This window comes from Aphelocoma coerulescens, chromosome 4 (genome assembly GCF_041296385.1).
Source record: "Aphelocoma coerulescens isolate FSJ_1873_10779 chromosome 4, UR_Acoe_1.0, whole genome shotgun sequence".
Classification (NCBI taxonomy): domain Eukaryota; kingdom Metazoa; phylum Chordata; class Aves; order Passeriformes; family Corvidae; genus Aphelocoma; species Aphelocoma coerulescens.
The window spans coordinates 43,110,184-43,132,337 of record NC_091017.1 but is presented as its reverse complement, the minus strand read 5'-3'; the positions used below and the strand labels follow the sequence as shown (position 1 = coordinate 43,132,337).

The following is a 22,154-nucleotide window of genomic DNA, read 5'->3' as shown; positions in this document are numbered from 1 at the left end:
CTCTCCAAAAGAAAGGATTTTTACTAGAATGCAGTATGTTTGGATGAAGATGCACCCTGCTGCATGTTTTGCAGTTTTCCTTTGTTGTATTTGCCCCACCATATTAGATACTTTTTGAAGTCTTTGACTTCTTTATTAAATTTAATTGAGTAGATCTGAAATAGGTGCTTTCTGTCTGAAGGCATGCTCAAATTTTAGAAGCATTCTTAGATTCTTCATCATCATCATCTAAAGCATTATATTGACCTTTTCATGTCTCTTTATAGTGATTTTCCTCAGAAGGTACTATTTGAGAAAACAGAAGAAAGTCTTTTAAGGTCATTTAGATGAGCTCACATAAGCATATTGCCATTTGTGCTTTGTGGAAATGAGCAGTTTTCTGTCATTAGAGGACATGTACTTGAAGATTCATTAGGATTCTTTTAACTGAGGGTACAGGAATTTGTTGGCAAAATGTAGTGCCAACCTTCATTTTTTTGCTATTCTAGCCTATAGAAAAGCTGATTTTGTGTGAGGGTCCGATGAAAAAAAATCATGCTGGTTTGGCCCCATTTTGCCTGTCCTCTCTTGTCAGAATTTTAGGTGTATGAAAATTAGACTTATTTGCAAATGTGAGAATAACCTGTCTGTTACTTTATAACCAAATGTTTAGAAGAAAGTGTGAATCTTCTATACTGGCAGCAAATACAATTTTTTGGTTGTTATGTTTGGCAATTTATGGAAATTGCAGCTTTTTTCTTTGCTTTTCTCTCCAAGAAGAACTGCCCTTTAATGGAAATTCATTTGCATAAAAGTGTACAGTTACTCATATCATGCAAACTGCTTTGTACTATATATGTGTCATTCCTTCATGGCTCAGAGCCCAAGCAACCTTAAAAAAAAATCCAGTTTTCAGTTTACTAATTCTAAAGATGGATTTCTGGAGGTCACTATATGTGATTGCAGGTAATATTTACTATAGTTTATCCAGAAGGCCATTGGTTTATAAAGTTTATAAACTGAATTTATTGTGTTGTAGGAGAGGCATTTGTACTCTCAAACATTACTAGAAAATGATAGAAAAAAGCAGTTTCCATTTCATCTGCATTGCCTTGTATCACTTATTACCTGGTCTCTTGGTTTACTTGAGGACTCCTTCAGTTTCTGATTTAGTTACTGAAATTCTATTTAAAGGTCTATGTACATAGTGTGAGAATTTGACTTCACTCAGGCTGTTCAATAGTCTGTAAAGTTGAGTCCACTGGGAGTGGCCTGAATTTTCAATTTATCAAGTCTGATGAATAAATTTTGGTAGAGTGTCCCATACAGGAAAGCAAATAATTTCTCTTTCCCAGTATCTATATTTGGCTATGTAAAGCCTCTTTAGTGTGTAATGTTGAATAAGGAAAGGCACATGAGAAATTATGTAACCATAAAAGGAAGATGTTGTCTGTGCAGTATATAGTGCCAGCATGTGCTACATGGAAGCCAGCCAGTAATTCCTGTGTGGAGTCTTCGAGCTGTTACATGTAAGGTAACTCTGTAGCATTGCTGGAACTCTAAATATTTACCCTTAATATACTCAGTAAGGGCACATCTACCTCCCTGACTCTGCCTCCTGCATCCACGCTGATACTGCCCACCAGGAATTCTCTAGCTGTTCACAAAGCTACTGTACTCTCAGTGCTGAGTGAGCTTTGTTCGCTGCGCAAGGGAATAATTTACTGCAAATTGATTTTTTTTTCCCTCATCATCTCTTTGGATGAATTCTACTAGGCCAGGAAGCAGATCAAATCCCTGGAGGCAGCTGAATTCTTTTTTCCCTGTGCTGGTGTCTGTAACCTAGCCTGGTATGGTTGAAAGCTGATTGGCAAAACCCATGTAACACACGGATACAATCCTTGCATTAAAACGGAAAAGAGTGTCAGATTCAATTTTTTTATAAGAATGCAGTGGATTGACTAACAGTGATCTGAGCATAATTTTGGAAATTTCCCATGATATTTATCTGCGGCAGGTGGAATTAGAGTCAATTATAGTTGTTACAATAGCAGTTAGAACACTTTTCATGGTGCTCCCTAACGATGTTTGCCTGCAGCATACACAGCTCTGAAATCTCTACATGGGGAGGAGATAATTGATTGTGGAGAGAACTTTCATGCATTCTTCTGCACTCAGGCACTACTGGATTTGGCTGTGTGTAACTGAAAGACTAAAGGATTTGTCTTCAGCCAACTAAGGAAACAGGGTTGCACATCCATACCAACAATGTTGCAATATTAAGAACTCAGTATGTATAATGAAAATATTTTTATAACATTATATGCATGAGTTGTTTGCAGCTTGCTTATGTTTTTTATGTCTTAGCAGAGAATATTGTAACTTTCCATGTTACATAATATCCTGTTCATAAAATGGAAATTCTCAATCCATGTTGTTTCAATAAATAGTAAACCAGTGTCCTGGTTTCTGCTGTCATTTATGACATCTGGTTGCAAACTCTCATCAAAGTGTTAATGCCAATAACTTCCATATTTCTCTTATGCATAGTTAATCAGTTAATCTTCAGCTTGTTGGTAGGCTCATCATGTTGTTAACATCTCATCAGAATAGGTGGAGTTCACTTAAAATTCAGTATTTCAGTCTATTTCCTTTCACATACATTGAGGATTTGGTCTCCAGAACAGCTGTCTTCCAAATCCTTGACTATCTCCCTATATGGTATTTACTGCTCTCAATTTCATTTCACGTTTTGCAAGTTTAAAGAAGACATAGTCCACATACTTGGCAAGTCAATCAGAACAAGCTTGTCTAGAGTTCAGATAATATATGTAATTACAAAAGAAAAGTTCAGAACTCTTCAAATACCTCCAGATAGAACAGGTAATGCAAGGGGAAACGTAGGAAGGCTGTCTAAGCTTTGTTTAGACTTCGCTGGAGAAAACCAGAAATGGACAATTATTCAATTAACCAAGACCTGTGCCTGCCTTGTTTCCTCAAAGCCTAAAAACAAAAGGAGCATCACTTGTCCACTCTGTGCACTACTGCTCCATCCTGAAACAGCTAAATTTGTGAAATCTCAGTTTCTTTTATTAGTGTTTAATTCAGAGAAATCACTTGGCTTTATTAAAAACTGTGTGTATTTTAATTTTGGCTTCATTAAAATCTTTAAAAACAGATAAAGAAAGAAATATATCTTAAATTTACACATCCATTTGAAAATGCTAAAACATTTTAAAAACAAATAGACCCCCAACTCTAAAAATTTGTGAAAATCATAATTTCCCTTCCAACAGATTGGTTTAAAGGAGCATTTTCTGGAGTGTTTGGGGCAAGTAGGTGAAAGCATTGCTCAAAATACCTGTTAAAGCAGTCAAAACTCTTTTGACTGGCTGTACGGCCCTGTGCAGCTCCTTCACTACCTTAAAAAGAAGCGTAGTGGCAGTCAAAATAAATTAATTATCTACTTGCAGTTTGTATGGATGATATTAGATCACAAAGAATCTGATTCTTCCATTTTAATAATTTTGTCTGTATCCCCATTGTGAGTACTCTGACTGTGGCCTGTTATCACACTGCAGCAGCTATTGAGTACAACACAGCTTTGTTCTCATATTTGAGTGATGAGTTTCCCAGGTAAATGCAGGTGAAGGTGTGTGCCTGGAATAATGACATTGTAAAGCTTACTAGAAATCCCAGACAGAATGGCCTGGACACAAGTGAAAGGGACATAAAAATTGATACAGTAGGAAAGACATATTCTCCAATTTTTTTTTCAAAAAACCTAGAGTTTAACCTAAATTAAGTTGTACAAATACTTATACATAAGTGTGGTATGGATACACATATATCCATACCTTTTACATTAGCAAATTATTTTTCCTTAGATGTGTTTGTCTTTTTTCTTTTTTTTTTTTTTTTTTTTGTCTCAAACCACTCTGTCTGTTGACCTTTTCACATCTGTATTTTTTTTATTTCCCAGGAGTAAAATATATTGCTCTTAGCATAGTGCTACAATGAAGAGACTGTATAGGAGCTCAATAAGACTTCCTGAGACTGTGACCTTTTTTAATGCTAAATGGCTTACCTCTGGAGATAGATGTGCTAACCTAATTAAATTAGTGCAGAAAAGCTGTAATGGATTAATTTTGACAGTTTCAAGTTTAAAAAAAAAGTGGTTTACAGCTATCGTGTCTTTAATTTTGGTGTAAAAAATTTACATGTTTTCACTTCCTCTAAAAAAAAAGGTTTTTCAGTAAAGTTAGATACAATGTTAAACTGCTTTAGCAAACAGGCCTTAATGTTATTTTGTTCATGTTTATTGAATGACTAAGTAAACTTTTAAATTGAAGATAATAAAATGAGAACAAATTTAATCACCAAATGTGACCGCAGTCAACACAGGACTTTTAGCAGTAATCTTTGGTAAAAAATCACTTCTGTAAAAGAGACAAATGTCTTTTACTTGTGTAGTAATAGCAACTATGTTTTCCTAAAATATCTGCTGTTCCATTTCTATAGTGATCTTGCTTTAAGTCATCAGCAAATTTAATAAGATATTTTATATATTTCATAGGCTACTTTATATTCTATTCTATTACATTGAGAGTATGAGAAAAATTATTTACGTCTCAAAGACAAACACATGACTTGAAAATTTTCTGTTTAACCATAATAAAATAACTACACATCTTTTGCAATAAGGAAAATCCAATATAAATCTTACATACTACAAATATTATTTGAAAGGCTTTGTTTTCACTGTCAAAGTACCAATACTTCTGTGAAATATTCTTTTGAACTTGTTTTAATATTTCTATTGTTTCTATCCAAATATGGTATATTGCCTTGATTTTTGCTTTGTTTGATTTCTCTCTCTGGAACTGCTTCAGTGAAATAATTTATTGGAAAGTAGATATATCTGGCTGTGAAATGTGAGATTAGCAAGCATCCCATCACAGTGGTGTAGCTGAGAAGAACTACAGAGATCTCCAGCTGTAGAGCAAGCCAGCAAAAAAGGAGATGCATGAGAAATGAGAGCCAGTCACCATGGATCATGGCTGCTGGTCAGTGCTTCCTTATTTCAGGATTGGCCTGTCTTTTTCTCTTTCATGTACAACCTTTTCTTTCCTCAGTATTTGGAATTTAGGAAGAAAAAAAAATGTAATAATAAAAGTCTAAAGCCAATATAAACTGTACTCAAAGACTGCAGCCATTTCTCATTTTAAAGTTAAGACATAGGAAGGGTCAACTGGTATACAGATATCAGATGATTTCTATATCTAGAGGTACAGGTGAAACTGTATCTATTCAAGCTGTCAGTGTACTGCTGAATTTCATACAGTCTTGTAGTTTATATTTTGTGCAAATCACATGTAGATAGGTTTCATTCTGCATTATTTGAAATTGGTTTCTTTCTAAAGAAATTTTAAAAAGAAAACTCAAAGTCACAGTCAGTGCAACTTTGTGTAAGGATTAGGTTGGTCTGACTTGGTGTCATAATCAGTGGTTAAAAGAATGATTAGTAGATGTCTGCCATTATTAGGATAAAAATGTTATATGGCAGCTCTACTTTTATTTTTTAGCATGTTCCCCACCTTGTATTGCCTTTGGTCTTTCACAGATCTTTTCTTGCTTTTATGTGCCTGTCTTAAAAATAGTTCCTTAACCTTAGGAAACCTATGAGGAAAAAACCCAATTGCATCTAAGTATCTTACAAAGGAACATTTGTGAAACAAGAAAGTAGTCTTTAATGGCAAAGCAGCAGGTGAGTTAGAGTAATATGAAATATGATTTCAGAATCTGTTCTTGAAGTGGAATTTTCTTTTCTGTGTCCCATATATTATTTGTAAATGTCTTTTAGTATTTTCATATACTAGTAGAAATGCTTTTTCACTCTACATAGAGAGTGAAAACGAAATGCATGCTTAATGCAGATTGATCTTGCACTAGATTCTATTTTGTTTGGTTGAGAGCCATTTTCAATACAGTTATTCATTCCTTTACTTTAAAACTTGTTTCTACATTGAGGACTTGTTGAGTTTTCTGTTGCTGCTGGAGTCAGATATAAAGGCTGTTTAACTCCAGCAGGAGGTACCTTAGGTTTTATTTATATGGGTTTTTTGAAGCCGTTAGAAGTCAGTTACAGATGTTTCTGTTCACAAGAAATACATAACTTAATCCAAGGTCTTTGTAGAAGGAAACTTAATGACTCTGTTCCAACAAAAAAACTTCCAGTTTTATATCACTAAGATTTTTAGTTGTAGACTTGAGAAATTATGTAACATACTGGTCTACAGAGACTTTGCTTATGACGTGTATCTTTAAAGTTATTATCTATAAAAAAAGAATGTGTAAATTTGCACTAACTAAATGATACCTGTAGATTGTTTATTCCAAGTTCATTAACAAATATTTATGTTTGTGTTTTATTTATGTCTGCAAACCTGTTTATTGGTAGATTCATTAGTTTGTATTTTTAAATGAGATTAGCTGTAAATTACTATACAGAAGCGTTCAAGCAGCACATTTTAAAGTGTTGTATGTATTCACTTATTTTTTTGTAATATTTAGAGTGGCATTAATTAGCTTCATGGAGCAGTCTTCATAAGTAGTCATGTCTTGAAGGATAACAGTTATCTGCCCCATCATGATCTAGTTCTTAATTTTTTTTTCCTTTCTTAGGTGTAAAAGTGACAGTTATATAATTCTTCCATTAAAAGATTATGGTTTCTTTCCAGAAAGGAATATTCAGAATGTTCAAACTTTCATACTGAAGCTTTTAACAATTCCTTTTTCTACTACTTTAGTTGAAGTTCTGCCCTTTTGGATAGTAAACATGACAATCTGTGCATGTCTGTTTCATTGAGGAATATCTCAGCCTTGGAGAGGGGTGGTGAACAAGGATGGGGGAGAAGAGGGAAGCAATGTTGTGTTCCTGCTGCTCATTCCCCAGAGCAGATGAGCTTTCTGTCTCCCAGCTTTGAAGAGAGCTAGCAAGATTATCAGCTCTGGTTGTTTCTCAGGCAAATAGGTGTTCAAGGGAGTAGGAGTAGCCAAGATGAAGACAGCCTGTGGGTAAAGGGAGCAGATGAAGCAAAAAGAGGCTTTTGAGATGAAAATGTAAAACATCACTTAGACATTAGAATCAGAAGTTGCATATGTTATAGAATAAAGAGAAAGGGCTATACAATGCCAATTGAATTAAAGTTTTAATTGATACCATATCCAAAAGTCTGGGCTTTTTGAGTTCTAGAAATCCACTGCTTTCAGCTAACAGCTGTGTAATATACACACTCTATCCTCTTCAGCAGTGAAAAGATCTGTGAGGTAAAAAAGATCATTTAAGGAAGCTGAATATGTGGTATTTTATTCATATGCTTTTGACTACTATGCCCTGCACAGCTGCTGGGAAATTTCCTGAGGTCAAAGTATTCACATCTTACCTCTAATTTCAGTTTTGTTATTTCTGAATTTCAAACACCAAGCATTGGAAATGACAACAGAAATGTCTACTTGATTATATAAAGAGCTATGGAAATGTAAGTATTCTGAGAAATCATATTAATCTTATTCGGAGTACCAAACTGAAGAGTCAGTTGGCAAATAACCTGTTTGATCCTCTGCTCCAACACTGGAAAAAAAAGGAGGATGCTACCTTCTCTAGAATGAAGATGTGCAAAAAGCACGAATAGCTAATAAATATGTAAGAGGTTTGTAGACCATTCAATTAAAAAAGATGAGTGCACAGAAAATTTAAGAAACCATGTTTTCTGGGTTTTCAAGATTTGAATAATGCACTAAAAAAAGAAAAAAATATGTCGCTTAAAGCCTCGTATAGCTCAGCCTATTAGTGCAGACTTACATTTCAGTACATACTTCATAGTAGTTTTTCATTTGGGAGAAATAGTTCTGTTCAAGACTGAGGAAAAGAACTGAGGGATTGATTCTATGAACTCTAGATGAGAGATGAAAAGGATGCTTATTTTCTAGTTTTATGACCCCATGGCATTGTCATTCACTTTGTAATTAGAGTACTAAGTGGTGCATAGAACTAGTGTTACAAATTATTATTGTTTTCAATTGGATCAAACCATGTTTCAGTCATCATCTGTGCATTATTGAGATATATAACATGCTTATAACCTATTTATTAACAACAATAAATTTAATGTACAAATCTTACATGCATGATCTATGAAGTGCTTGTAATGGGCAAACTCTGAATTAACTGACCCACTTCTTCATTATTTGTATCACCTTTGTGAAGCTAGTTTGTTTTATTCCTGTCCCTTTAGCTTTAGAGTGATTTTGAAGCTGACAAATGTTGTCTGTGTTAAATCAGCCGGAAAGTTATTTTAAGATTATAAAGATTGACTATGTTATGCCTGAATGATTTGTATTTCAGGCAGTGACTGCTCTGTGTCAGTAGCTTTAATACTTATTAACTGCTAGATTGAGATCTGTCTCACTAAGCAGCAATGAGCCTAATGTACTGAAGACCGTAACAACTAATCACAACACGGTTTTCTGTACATTGTTGTAATCATCAATGTTCCAAATATGAGTATTGATTTTTGTTTTTAGTTTCTGTCCAAGGTGTGAAAGTGTAAATTTTTTCATGTATATAATTAAATTATTTTAATTGGTACTTTTCCTGGAAAATTTGCATTGGTTTACATTGAAAGGTATAACAATACTGATAAAATCAATCTTCCCAAGCATATACAGGTCCTTTTCCCAATGTTTTCTCTTAATAACTTGTTTCTCTCTCACCAGAAGCATTACCCCCTTGGGCACACAAACAAAACCAGCATGGACATTTATAAACCTCTCAGGTGCAATTTTTTTTTTTATATGAGTGTGGGACAATGAAGATGTCATATCTACTGGTGCAATGGCATCCAGTTCTGGATATCTACTTCACATTCTGTATATTTTATTGAAGTTACAGTGTTAATTTGGTTTTAAGTCAAATGGACAAGCCGCAGGTTTTCAGCCAAGCACGTGCTCAGTACCTTACTAAATGGAGCCTTGTGTAGGTACCTAAATAGTAGCTAAGCCAATTTCTTTGACAAGCTGTGAGGTGTGCAGCCAGGAGCTTTTGCTTCAATTAGTTCTTTGTTAGAATTACAATTGACAGGGCTGGGAGAGTAGCACTGATACCTTAAAGGATGCATACAGCATGAAGGATGATCATTTACCTGTCCATCAAAGAAAAGATAAACCAACCCTAGAGTGATGAAAAGGTTAGTTTCCTGTTTGACTGGCAAAGCAAATGAGACATTTTGCTTTAAAAAAGTATTTCCAGTCAATCCAAGGTAACTTTCCTTTGTTGCTGAGAGTTATAGAGTAGGAAAGAAATACAGAGTAGCTCTTCAGGATGTTGTGCAGTCTCTGCTAAAGTTTGGAATGTACCCTCTCTATGTGAAATCTAAACCTTTGATCATGACTCATGATGAGACTTTAATCCAAGCCAATTTTTCTTTGCTGTCACTACAGCTTAGATCTGAATTTTGCCACAGGGTACTAATCAGGTGCATTGCTTCACAGTGCTCTTTTATTAATGTATGATATGTAGTGATTCTCATAATTCATTAGAAAGTTATCCAAGTTCAACAAATACTTTGGCAGCGTACTTTGGTGCAACAGAGGGAGTGAACAAGCTATTTGACTATGGATAAAAGAGTACAGTCCAGGATGATGGAAAATGGATTTGTGTATGTAAATATATGTGTATATTTATTCATATTCAGCTATTCTAAGATGTGTTTCAGTTATTCAGGAAAAGAGGCTGTAGGTAGCCTGTTTGTTTTTTTTTTTCTCCCTCCAGATTTCAGAGGAGTTAAGATGGAACAAGAGAAGCATGTTTGTCATTTTGGGATTAGCACATATGTGTGACTCCTAGACTAGGAGAAAGAGAGGATCTCTTCTTCCTTTCTGTCTGTTTTCATGCTTTGGGCTTCAATGACAATTAAAATCATGTTTCTTTATGTTATCTGTGTCTCTAAACTTAGCTGAAAACTTATTTTTAATATAACTTAGCTCAAATATAAAATACATCTTTAATTTGGCTTTGAAAGTTTATTATATCAGTTGATGGTAACACAGAAATTATGTATCTCTCTCCCAGATGGATTTGCTAAACATAGTTGTTTGAATAGCTAAGTGTTATAGATGAAGGCTTCTTGAAACAATATTTCTTCTCATTGACAAAGTAGCTTATTTCATTTTACTTCAACTCTACATTAAGACAGTGAATTATTTGGTATCTATATAAGCAATCCATTTGAGATTTAATTGCCTTGAATATAAGTGAAGAAATGTGTTCAATGCATATGATAAAAATGCAAATCTAGAGTATATTTCTGATGTAGGAGGTACCATGATTATTAGTGAGCTTGCTGAATTACTTTTTTTCTACAGTGAATGTTTGTTTAACAGTGTGTTAAACATTACAGTTTGAACTGGAGTATTGAGTGGTTAACAAGGAACAAGGGACAAGAAGAATGAGGGACAGTTCTGGATGAAATCATACCTAATTTTAAGCAGTGTACAGAAAATGTACCAATTCTATTACCCTTGTTCAGGTTGAATCGTTATCTGTTACTCAGATCAAGACAGCCTCCATATGAGAAAGGGAGGGAGGGATTTTGTTTAATGTACCATATTTTATTAAAATACCATGTAATCTCCAGACCCCCATATTTCAAGTGAAAATAACCATGAAAGAAAGAACTTTAAAATTTGCATTTGCATGAAGGATAAAAAAGTTATTAATAAATTAATTTGTAAATTAGGTCTTTGAAGGTCTTAGTAATTTTCTTTTTGAAAAAATATATTTTGCTGCACATTTTTCACTTCTAAAAAATATTGGTGCTGCTACAAGGAGGTTTTACAAACATAAAAATGCATTCCATGAAACTCTTGAATATACATTGGACTACTGACCTAGGCTGGTATAAGAATTCTAAACTCTCTAAATAAAATTTTTCAAAGAATTAAGTTGAGTTTAGAAAAGTTTTTACAACAATATATTTTCCTAGTACAAGTACTGAGCAACCTTGTATTGATATAGGATAGAGTAAATAAGCAGTTGATTATTTCAATTTTGTTTCTGTGAACCTACTAGGAAAAAAATGGTAGATAGAACTGAGCTGAAGTCAGTTATGTTCCTTAGACTGTGACCACTCTATTCCTTTTGCTTTAATGACTACTGAATATTTTCTGCATTTCAAAACATGTTGAAGGATCAAATATTTCCCCTTTATTGCTTCAAGTATTTCCACATTTAGCCACGTAAGGAAACATCATCTCTTAAAGTTGTCAATAAAGCTGGTAATATTTTGTCACTAAAGAATTCCTCACATACACATTCAGTTTGTGCCATCTCTTAAGGCTGCATTTTCAGACCACTTTATTACAAGTAAGTAATTTCTCTTTTCATTTTTGTTTTGAAACCTCTTTTAAGGATTTTATTGGGGTTTTTTATGTTGGTGAAAGTCATTTGTATCAACCTATAGACAAAATGTAGTAGTAAATAGGAGGGAAGATTGTGTTTTTTATGCTGCAAAATTATCATTTTTGTTGTTGGCATGGGGGTATGGGGGGATATCTGTGTGCAGACTTGATAAATCCATGCTGAGATAATCCCAGTATCATTCAGATATCTGAAGTCATATTCTTTTGATGACTGAACATTTCTCTAAGTTAGAGAATCAGAGCACAGTTGGGATGGATGTTGCAAAGGTAAATATTTTGTCCCTTTTTTTGTTAAAGGAGGAATTGTGTGAGATATTACAGAGCAGCTTCTGGCTGCGGGTTGCAGATGTTTTTCCTTCATATAATTCCCTGGGAAACAATGATATACTAACCAGTCTACAAAGGTGGCTTCTGGGAATTTTTTTTTTTAATGCACGGTAATATAAGCACAGTGAGCTAGTGAAGGGGTGGGTTTGTGGGAGCTACTTCCAAGATCCAGCATAACCAGACTATAGCTCCACTGCTTAAAGTTGTCATCTTGGCCAGTGGGATTCTTATGAGCAAACATGCATTATAGTGATTTTGAGAACTCACAGTCTTAGGTATTTCAATTTATTTTGAGGAATTTTGCACCTAAATAAGAAAAAGTCTTTATGATTCTTCTTAGCCTTGGTCCCATGTTGAGTGCAATAACTGATGCAACTATTAACTGCAGAATGACTGTAAAAGCCTAAGGACTAACATTCTGATTTTCAGTATTAGCTGATATCTGATTAGCTAATATCAAATCACACTGTGGAGATAAGTCAAAGTAGATCCAGTAATGATACATAATTTAATGTGTAAAAGGATACCTGCATATTTGGTTTTTTATTTTCACGCAATTAGTTGCCTGTTTCTGAAAATCCTTTTGCTTGTTGGGGCATTATTCTTGCTTTTCTACATACCTTGTTTCTTATAACTGTTCAATGTCTAATTTTCTTTTCCACTGTCTTAGCAGTCAGGATACCAGAATTAATTTTGTGGTAAAATTACTTTTAATTGCTTGACAGGTAATTCTGTAATTAGAAGCATTCTTATTGAAGGTTAATTTAAATGAGAAGTCATCTCCTGAACAAGACTAAGAAACAACTTTAGTTGTTAGCATTTGATGTAATTTTCTTCTAATTTCCAGTAGATCTTGTATAATGGGAGATTGTGGGAGCAGAGTGGGGATGTATTCCATTAATGAACCTGGGACCAATGGGACTGTGTATGCAGCACTTCTTGAGCAGGTTTCCAAATCAAACTGCAGGGATGATCTTTGATGATTCATTCCCAAATGTTGCTTCACATCATTTCCAGCTTTGTAAAACCACATTGTGAATGTCTTGTCTTTATTCTGTCTTTAGGATAGTATTGAGGGAGCTGGATTACTTCTACCTGCTCCTATACTGGTCCTGGAGACCAGTTTCAGATCAGGGAGTCATGCTACATGTTGAATAATTGAGGGTATTAGATATAAGCAAAAAGTGATACTTTTTGTTCAGTACAATGTGTTTTGATGTCTGTATTTATCAATTAAAATATTACGTAACAGTAGCTTGACTTGAGGTTAAGTCTATCTTAATAGAATTCAGAAGTAAATCTACATGTTTCATGATGGGGTTGTATTTGAGTTGATTGGCCATGAAAGCTGTGTGACAAGTGATACAAATTTAGATATGTGGAAAGTGCATGCCTAGCCAGGCATGGAAGACGCAGAAGATTTTTGTTATTTTGTTTTCCATTTCAAGTTTATGTAGCTCTCTGGCATTTCACTTGCACTCTGCTGTCCTATCTCCTAATATTATATAGAAAACACTTTAAGGAAAAATAATTGAAGAAAAATTGTTATTAAAATGTTGTGTGTTCTTCAGAGGTATTTGTTCCCATTGGAGATGTAATTATCTGTGATTAATCTGTAATTCTTTGCAAATGTAGTTGTCTCTGATTAATCATCAGATATTCCAGGTGCAAACGAGTTGGAAAGGATGAAAAAAACCCAAAACCAAAATATCCTTCTGTACTGTCTATTGTTACTTTTTTATACAATCTTTTAATATTGATTTTCTTAATGTTAATGTCTGGGGTGAATAGGTTTTCTTAACTGTTTATGTAAAAGACTGTAGCATAACTGCATTCTGAAACTGGTTCTGATATCATTGATTTAAACTTCATTTTCACAGACAGAAGTGGCAAGAGATGTAAGTCCTGAATCTTTTTTTTTTCTTCTAAATATACTGACCAGAAAAGGATTGAGTATTTTATTTGTAGTTGTATGTCCTGATCCACACCGAGGAGAAAGAGTTCACATATCACTAACACACAAAGAAATTATTGTGGTGATGCAATTTGTGTGCATAATTAGATGTAAACCACAGGGAAAATTTCTTCTGCTCAATATCTAAATCTTCAACCTTCTTAGAGATTGTATAAACAGAAGGTCAACATATCTTTGGATGATGCACTTGAAGATATAATAGAAAATTTGCACCCAAACCCCAGAAACTAGAGGAGATTTGCACAGATTTGCTGTATAAGGTGGTTTAGATATCTATATCAAGAATGTTTCTGATGTAGACAATAATAATTGTACTAAGAGGAGCAAAGAGGTAGCTGTCTATGAGATATTTGTTGACCGGAAAGTGGACATATGTAATGCAACATTAATGTGCTGAATTTTGATAACTGAATATAGTCAGTGTCTGGAGTTATATTTCATCCATGTAAAATAAACTTTCTTGTCTTGCCATCTTCTGTGTGTTTCATAAAGAAATTTTCTCTTTGGAATGATTTTAATGAAATAGAGGAAAAAAGGAACAGTACAGATCTTCACATACAAAAAAAAAGATGGTGTTTTTGATTGCCTCCTACAGTTTTGGTAAGGAGACATGGTCTCAGAAGATTTGGATTTTTACCTGAGAGAAAAATATTGGTACACACAAGCAAAAAAAGATAGTAGATGCTGAATTATATAGCACAAGCTTACTGTGCAGAGTGAACAGTTTGAAAAGTACTGAAAAATGTATTTGAAGCTGAGAACAAACATCAAAGGAGCATACAATCTTTTTCATCTTTCCTAGTAATGATTTCTGTGACTGTATGTTTTAACTGCCTTGTGAAGTTGGTGTTCGGAGAGGTGAATGACTGCCTGTCTCGCACAGACACAGACACACATCGCACAGCTGAGTCACTCTGTGCTGCTTATTCAATGTCACTGCTCAGGTTAAAATAAGCATTTCTATTGTTCTGCTATTAAACAGCAATTTTCACATTCTGAACAGCTGAAAGAAAAGAATTGGAGCAGATATTATCTATTGCACATTACCTTGTGTGGTGTATGAATGATGTGTGATATCCATTTTAAATCATGGTGCTGATTCACTGGTTTTCTTTAGTTTTGAGTTGATTTGACAACACTGCAAAGTCTAGAGTTACTCATGAAGTAAGCAGTGAGAATGGTAGTAGGGCTATGGAAGAGCTAAATAAATGAGGAGGGCTTTGAGGATATGTGATTATTTGAAAATTTCATGTGGTTTAATTAATTTTTTCCTGGTATTTTTTTATGAATGAAAAGATCTTGAATTAGTAAAATATACCACTATTAGAAGCTTCCCTCAAATGCTTATAAATGTGAATAGTTTTAATGCAAGAGATGAATAGAAGCACTTCTTCACAAACTATAAATTTGTTTAGTTATTTTACAAATTTTGAAGCAATGGGGGAAAAAGGATTTGCTTTTGCTTAAATTTTTCCTTGGATTGTACATTATTACATCTATCATTTATACTCGACTTAAACTCTCTTTGGCCTGCAGTCTTTAATTTTCAGGAGTGTTTTTACTTTGTTATGCTATTTCACTATACTTTTACACTGTTTCACTATAGTAAAACTCAAGTAATATCACTGGCTGAGGGTTTTGATGGCATCCTAATTTGTGACATCTGAGTGTGTGCTCAGCCCTCACTGGACATAGTGAGTGAGGTGCAGCAGCTTCAGGAGGTAGTGCACAGCCAGCAGTTCCCATACAACAATGCAAACAACTTTGTCTCTTCCACTTCACCTTTCTCAGAAGGGGAAAAAGAAATCTTTACAAAATCTCTCTTTCTCTTCCCTGCCCCAAGCTATTGCAATATTAAGAAACACTCTCCCTAAAGTCGATGTGTCCCTGAAAATATTTAGGTCTACCTTATTTTTTCATCTTTTACTTTACAAGCCCTCATACATCATTCCTGTTACTGCTCTATTGTCATCTGTCCCCCTCTTTTTTACTTTCTCATATAATGCCCATAGATGTACAGTGGTACTGGTTTTCTGAGGCTTTTTCTGCTGTTATTCTGTGCTGAAAATGGCAGTGGGCATTTTGTGATAAACTCTGATATCAGGTAACTATGTATTGTACCATAGCTGTTGTTCAAAGAACTTATTTTAAAAACATATTTCTTAGGTTTTTGCCTTTTAGATGGTAGATTTTCCAGTGAATGATTTTTTTCTAGTATTTGTGTAGGCTTTTAGACAATGAGGAGTCAATCACAGTTATTATTAAGGGTAATCTTAGAAAACAGGACCAAAGGTATTTTAAGAGATTCCTACAGTTATCTGCATGCAGAACTAGTTACTCTAAAAGCATTTATACAACTTCCTAGTCTGTTCCTAAGATCTTGGGCTGATGAAAAGGCCACAGACTCCCTGGGTATAAAACCCCCATAGTCTATCACTGAAGAAAGACACTAAGTGATCACAGGGCATCCAAAGCCTTGTGCTGCTGAAGAGGAGAGCTGCCTGCTGCCAGTGGAGTAGAATGGCATGAATTGCACTGACAATATGTTCTTCACCCAGTGCTGTAGGGGCTCAGAGAGGAGGAGGGGGAAATGGAATGCTCTCACCTAAAAGTGTGGAAGGTGTTACACCCGTGGATGTGTGTGGTGGCTGCTGTACAACAGGTTACTCAGCAGGACTTTGGCAGCAGTTTAAATATATGGATGTGCCCATTTTACCTTTGGTACTTCACAGTTGGCTCTGATATAGCAAGTTGTCCTTAAACAAGAGTAGTCTCAAGCTATAACTTTCTCTTTATATACAACTAGCATACATAGTCGGGTATTATTTTGTCTTTTATATATTTACTATATTCAATGTTTATTATACTATATTTTTTTACCAGGAACTATCCAGCCATTTGAATACTGCCTTCCATAGTATGACTTATATTTACAAAATAGCAAGGGGTTTCTCTTTGGGTAAAATGTGAACATATTTGAAAATGGTTTAAACTGTTCTCTTCAGGGAATCTTTTATATAAATAGTTGCTAAACATACATGTATAAGTATTCAAATTTGTTCATTAAAAGCAGTAAATGAAGGTTTGAACAGGCAGAGGAAATTACTACTTTGCTTATCTAGGCTAAAGGAAATAGAAACATACGAAATTAAAGGACAAAATATGAAATTACATAGAGAAGCTACATCTGAGAATTAGACATAATGAAAATATACCTACTGTCTTTAAAGAATGGCTTTTCTCTTTTAGCATATCTCTGGTACTATGATTTAGCATAGCATAAAGCTTTTGGAACAAATTAAAATATATTGAATCATACCTGTTGAACATCTTATATGTAATTTTTATTTGGCCTTTGTCTGTATAAATACTTAAAATCTATATGCTCACTTTGTTTTCTATCCAGGTCCTTTTTGCTACAAACTGGTAGCGTTTAGGAGAAAATAGGACTTCTGATTACTGAGTAAATGCCTGTTTGTCTTCTCTCAGCCAGTGGTTCCCACCTTTTCTGTCCCTTCAGAAGGTAATAGGAAGGGTTCCACAGGGTGTAGGAGCTCTTATGGGATTGATGAGATTTGCAAGAGTCAGAGATGCTGCATTCATGAAACTAGGCAGGGTACTGCCAGAAACTTGAGCACACTTACTGAAGAAATGTTTTGTTGTGGAACTGGGCATTGTTTTAGACATTGTAATGGCTGGACAAAAGGTTGGCCTTTTATAGCTGAAGAGCAATTACCTTCACTTAAGAAACATTGCACAGAGTAAAATATATTGAGAGCAAATTCAACTGTATTTTTTTCTCATTCTATGCTCTTTGGTGGATGTCTTTACTTATTCTTGTGAGGTATTTGAGTGATGCACACGGAATTGGTGCTGCAGGCACGAGCAATTCTGTTGTCACAAGTGTATGTCCAAAAAATTGGAATAAACCTATGATGATGGAAGGAACTGGACTGAATATCCTTTTTTTTTTTTTTTTTTTTTGATGGTTTTCCTGTTATGGAGAGTCCTTCTCAGTAATCTGATAGGTGACCAGCAGGAATTGTGAATATAAGTATAACCTAGGACTGACATTGTAACCTGATCTGAATAAAAACATGAAGCTCTACAAGGAACTAACTGTTTAACCATTCAGGTTAATCAGGTGGCATGTCTACATTTAATAGGTCAAGTAGCAACTGAGAAAACTCAGAAGCTGGATCAACCTTTCACAGGTTTTCTGACAGTCTGGGTTGTTATACTCGACTTAAACTCTCTTTGGCCTGCAGTCTTTAATTTTCAGGAGTGTTTCTCCAGAATAAAACATTCTTTTTGGATTTTTGATATAATTTAGTAGCGTATAACCTTTTTTGTCTTTCTTGTAGGATGCTTCGAGTGTTGCATCAAATGCCTGGGAGGTATTCCCTACGCATCTTTGATTGCTACCATCCTGCTCTATGCTGGAGTTGCACTGTTCTGTGGCTGTGGACATGAAGCACTTTCAGGAACTGTCAACATTCTGCAAACCTACTTTGAGATGACAAGATCTGCAGGAGATGTTATTGATGCCTTTACCATGTAAGTTCTCTGTTCCTTTTACTTGTTTCCTTTTAAAACTGCTGAAAAATTCCACAAGGGATATAAATTTGACTCAAGAAAATGTTTTTTAGTGAAAATCACAGAAAAATTAGTTTGGGTAAGCTTAGCAGATGAAGTTTTGACCAAGCTGATATTTTTACTATTTTCAAGGAATTTGTAATAGTATTAAATATCCCACAGTTTTAATTAATTTTACAAAAACTTAATTCGTATAATATTGATGAATCTGTTCCATACATCCTTGCATAAAAAAACAAAAAAAAACCCCCAATGTCCACAGAACTCTAAATAGATAATGCAGAATTGTGCAACAAGGAACAGTTCTGGGAATAAACACAGTCAAGAATTAACCAACAGGTTGTGCAGAACCCTGAGACTTGAAATGTCAAAATTCTATTGCCTCTGTTTTTTCTAGAATTAATCTGTTTTGAAGGTTTCATGCTTTGTTATTCCTGAAAATTTATTTCTGGAAGACCTTTGTTTTGCTGAGCATCAAATTTGCTTTGTTAAATTTATTACGTTTACAAAAAAAAGTTTTCTGTGTGCTGAAATTAAAAGGAATGTTTCTAGTATCTTTAAAACTGCCTCTTTAGAAAAGGATTTTCTTAGATATTTGAAATTCAATTTCCTACCTGGCTGCTAATGGTTGTAACTAGAGCTGAAGCATCCTATCCTTAAATTTGTAATTATTTTCTTTCGTGAATATTTTTGGTAAAATTGAAGTCATTTGATCTTTAAAAAAATAGACTTCTTATGATGAATAGTTCCACAATAAACATCTAAGGGCTTAGAAGTGATCAAAAAACAAACCAAGTACCAACTAATGGAAAAATCAAAGAGAAAACAGAGAACATACTTGTGCCATTGTATAACTCCCTCTGTCATCCATATCATTAATGTTGTATACAACATTGGTGCCTGTAAGAACAAAAAAAGGATAATTATATAACAGCAGATACATGGTTAAAATTTGAGTATAGGAGCATTCTTCAGTCTAGAAAGGGGGTAATTAAGAACTGTTGCACTAGTGGGCTGTAAATTCACAGTATTGTGAATAAGACATGCAAGATTAGATTGTCTTTCTATTCCAGTGCAAGAAATTTGAGGTATCAGAGGAAAGTAGTAGGCACCAGATTAATCGGGAGCAAATATTTCAATTTTTCATAGCAAAGCTATAAACCTATTTGTATATTATGGATGCCAGAAGTTTATATGGATTCAAGGGAATATATAGATAGCCTTGGAAAACAAATCCATTGATGGTTTGTAATGACACACAGATTTATCCAGCTCAGGAAATCACAAAGGCTAGACTAGTGCTGGAGGTTATCCTGTTGACTTGCCTGCTCTTGCTCTTTCCTTATATTCATTGTTTGACGTAGGAAAATGAGCAAGATATATATATTTGATCTGACTGGGTACCACTGTTTTCATGAGAGCTAGAAATGGAATCTTAAATTTCTTAACTTCTCTTGGGTTATGTTATCAACATCCTTTCCAAAGCTTCTCTGAAAATTTTAGAAGTACTCACTGTGGGATTAGTAGCCAGAAGGGAGCGTGAAACAAATAAGTGTGTCACTGCTAAGCCAAATTAAAATTACTTCTTTGGATCAAGGAATTTATATATCCCTGTATGTTGGATGGAGGGGAAGATGTATCTTCTGCTTTGCCTTTTTGGATTGTCATTTAGAATAATGAGTCTGGCTTGACTTGGTGGCTAAGGTTCATTGTTACCCTGAATGAATGATCAGTCATTTTATTAGGCTCTAACTTATTTTATTAGTCCCTAGGAAGCTATTAGTGCAGAACAGCCACAAATCAATGCTTTCTCTTCATAGCATGTTTTCCAGCTTCTCTCTCTCACATACTAAAGTGAAGGTATCGGTCAGGGAATATAGTTCAAATGCATATAGTTCACTGTAAAAGATTAAGGAATTGTAAAGGTTGTTTTATTCAGTTGTGAAAGATATACCTAAACCTATGTCTAAAAGGCAGGAGGAGCAAATATTTTTACTAAGATAAGCCATTTCTTTGAACTGGATAAACTGTGTGACTCGCAAGGAAATTTGCACATTAACTTTCTACCTATTTAAGTAGATATGACACTGCTTTTAAAAATAATTTTGTAGGGAGAAAAAATAAATGATATTTTCTCACAAGTATTGATTAACAGTTGGCAGTATAAAAGCTCTATAATAATTATACTTCTGAAAGAACAAAAACAGAAAGAAGAATATGTAAGTAGAAATAAACATTGCAGTGCCTACATTCTTAAAACAATACATATTGAAATGGAAATAAAACCTAGGGTATTTGTTGTTCTGATTAAATGAACTTCAAAAAAACCTAGCAATGTGCCCTACTCAAGTGTACTTTTTAAAGGTTATTTAACACATTTGGGCTCTTAATGCCTCTAGTGCTGTGAAGTGTCTCAGGCTGGCCTGGAGTTTGTCCTTCTGTGATGAATGTGCCAGGCAGATGCTGCAGTGGAGTGAAGTGTATTAGATTCTGTCTAATCATGCTTATGGTTTCTTTCTATATTTTTATTAGCATGCTGTATTTCAAATTTCATTCAGCATAAAAATCAATCCCTATCTGAGAGCTATTTACGTGGGTTGCAAGAGATGAAGGCTGTTTTAACTGCGTCCACAAGGGTTTGTTCTGAATGTAAATAACACAACTTGCAAGTGACCCTGTACCTTTTTTTACCTTTGTCAATGCAACTACTGGCTACAATTTAGAAGAAGCAGCAGACCCCTGTAGAGAAAGAAGGGCATAATGAGGGCATAAACAAAATCTGAAACACTCTCTAAATGTCTAAAATAAAAGCCAAAGTACCTAGATCTAAAAACGCCATTCAGAAACTCCCATGTAAGTGTCCCTGTGGGCATCAGCTGCCCTGACTGTCCCTGCCTGGCCTCTCCTAGGGCCTCACCTCAGCCTTCCCATGGTCCAGGACCCCACTTCAGTGAAGCCTGAGGGACTCAGTCCCTCACCACAGACTCTCCTGGCCATGGGTTGGGGCTGCTCTGGCTGTCCCATGGGGAGCCCGCATCCCACATGATGCCTTGACACTTGGGGAGAGATTAATTAATTAAGAACCTGCAGTAGGCAGCAAAGTTCCCTTGGAGCGTTCAGCCCTTGGGGATTCAGAGAATGCAATAGGTGATCTGAGTCCTGGTCTAGCAGATTGGTCCCTCATTCTTGGACTACTGTCAGAATTCAAATAGTATATACCAGCTGCAGTTTGTATCCATTTTGGAAATACTGATAAGTAGTAAATATTTGTAATTTTAAAAATTATAAGCAAGTGTTTCAGCTGTCATTTAAATTCTATAAATGCCACTCAGTTACATAAATTTTCTCAAATTTATGATTTTCTTTCTGAGTTAAAATATGGAATGATTGTGGTCAATAATTAGTCAAAAAATTGGTCAGAGTTGTGGAGGCAACCTAGAGAGATGCTGGGTAGGGTAGAGAGAGTGCTTTTTTGCTTGCTTGTTTTGAGGGGGAAAATACAACCCAAAATCCTGCCTGTAATAAGATGCTAAACCCTAACATTTCTAAAACGATAACTATTTTTTTTAAAGGATTTTGTCTCAAAGCACTGGATTATAGCCTGACTTTATTTCTTCAGGGGAAACAGGTAAAACAGATACTTTAAATACTTGAAAGCTAATATAAATCAAATGTATTCAAATTCATGAGAACACATGCTGTACAGACAGGTATTACTTATGGAGAGAGCATCAAAAAGCACATAGCTGAGTGGTAGACTCTTCTCTCTTTAGAGAGCCATTGTTAAATACATGAA

General features: G+C 34.8%; 1 protein-coding gene across 2 annotated transcripts in view; it reads left to right on the top strand.

The window, feature by feature from the left end:
* Positions 1-22,154, top strand: part of GPM6A (glycoprotein M6A) — a 118,241-nt gene that overhangs the window by 63,680 nt on the left and 32,407 nt on the right. The window contains exons 4-5 of one of the 2 annotated variants that reach the window (XM_069012152.1): positions 2,588-2,597; positions 18,127-18,319. In XM_069012152.1, the coding sequence (XP_068868253.1) occupies positions 2,588-2,597; positions 18,127-18,319 (203 nt within the window). The remainder of the gene's footprint in view (positions 1-2,587; positions 2,598-18,126; positions 18,320-22,154) is intronic. The other variant, XM_069012153.1, reaches the window with a different exon arrangement.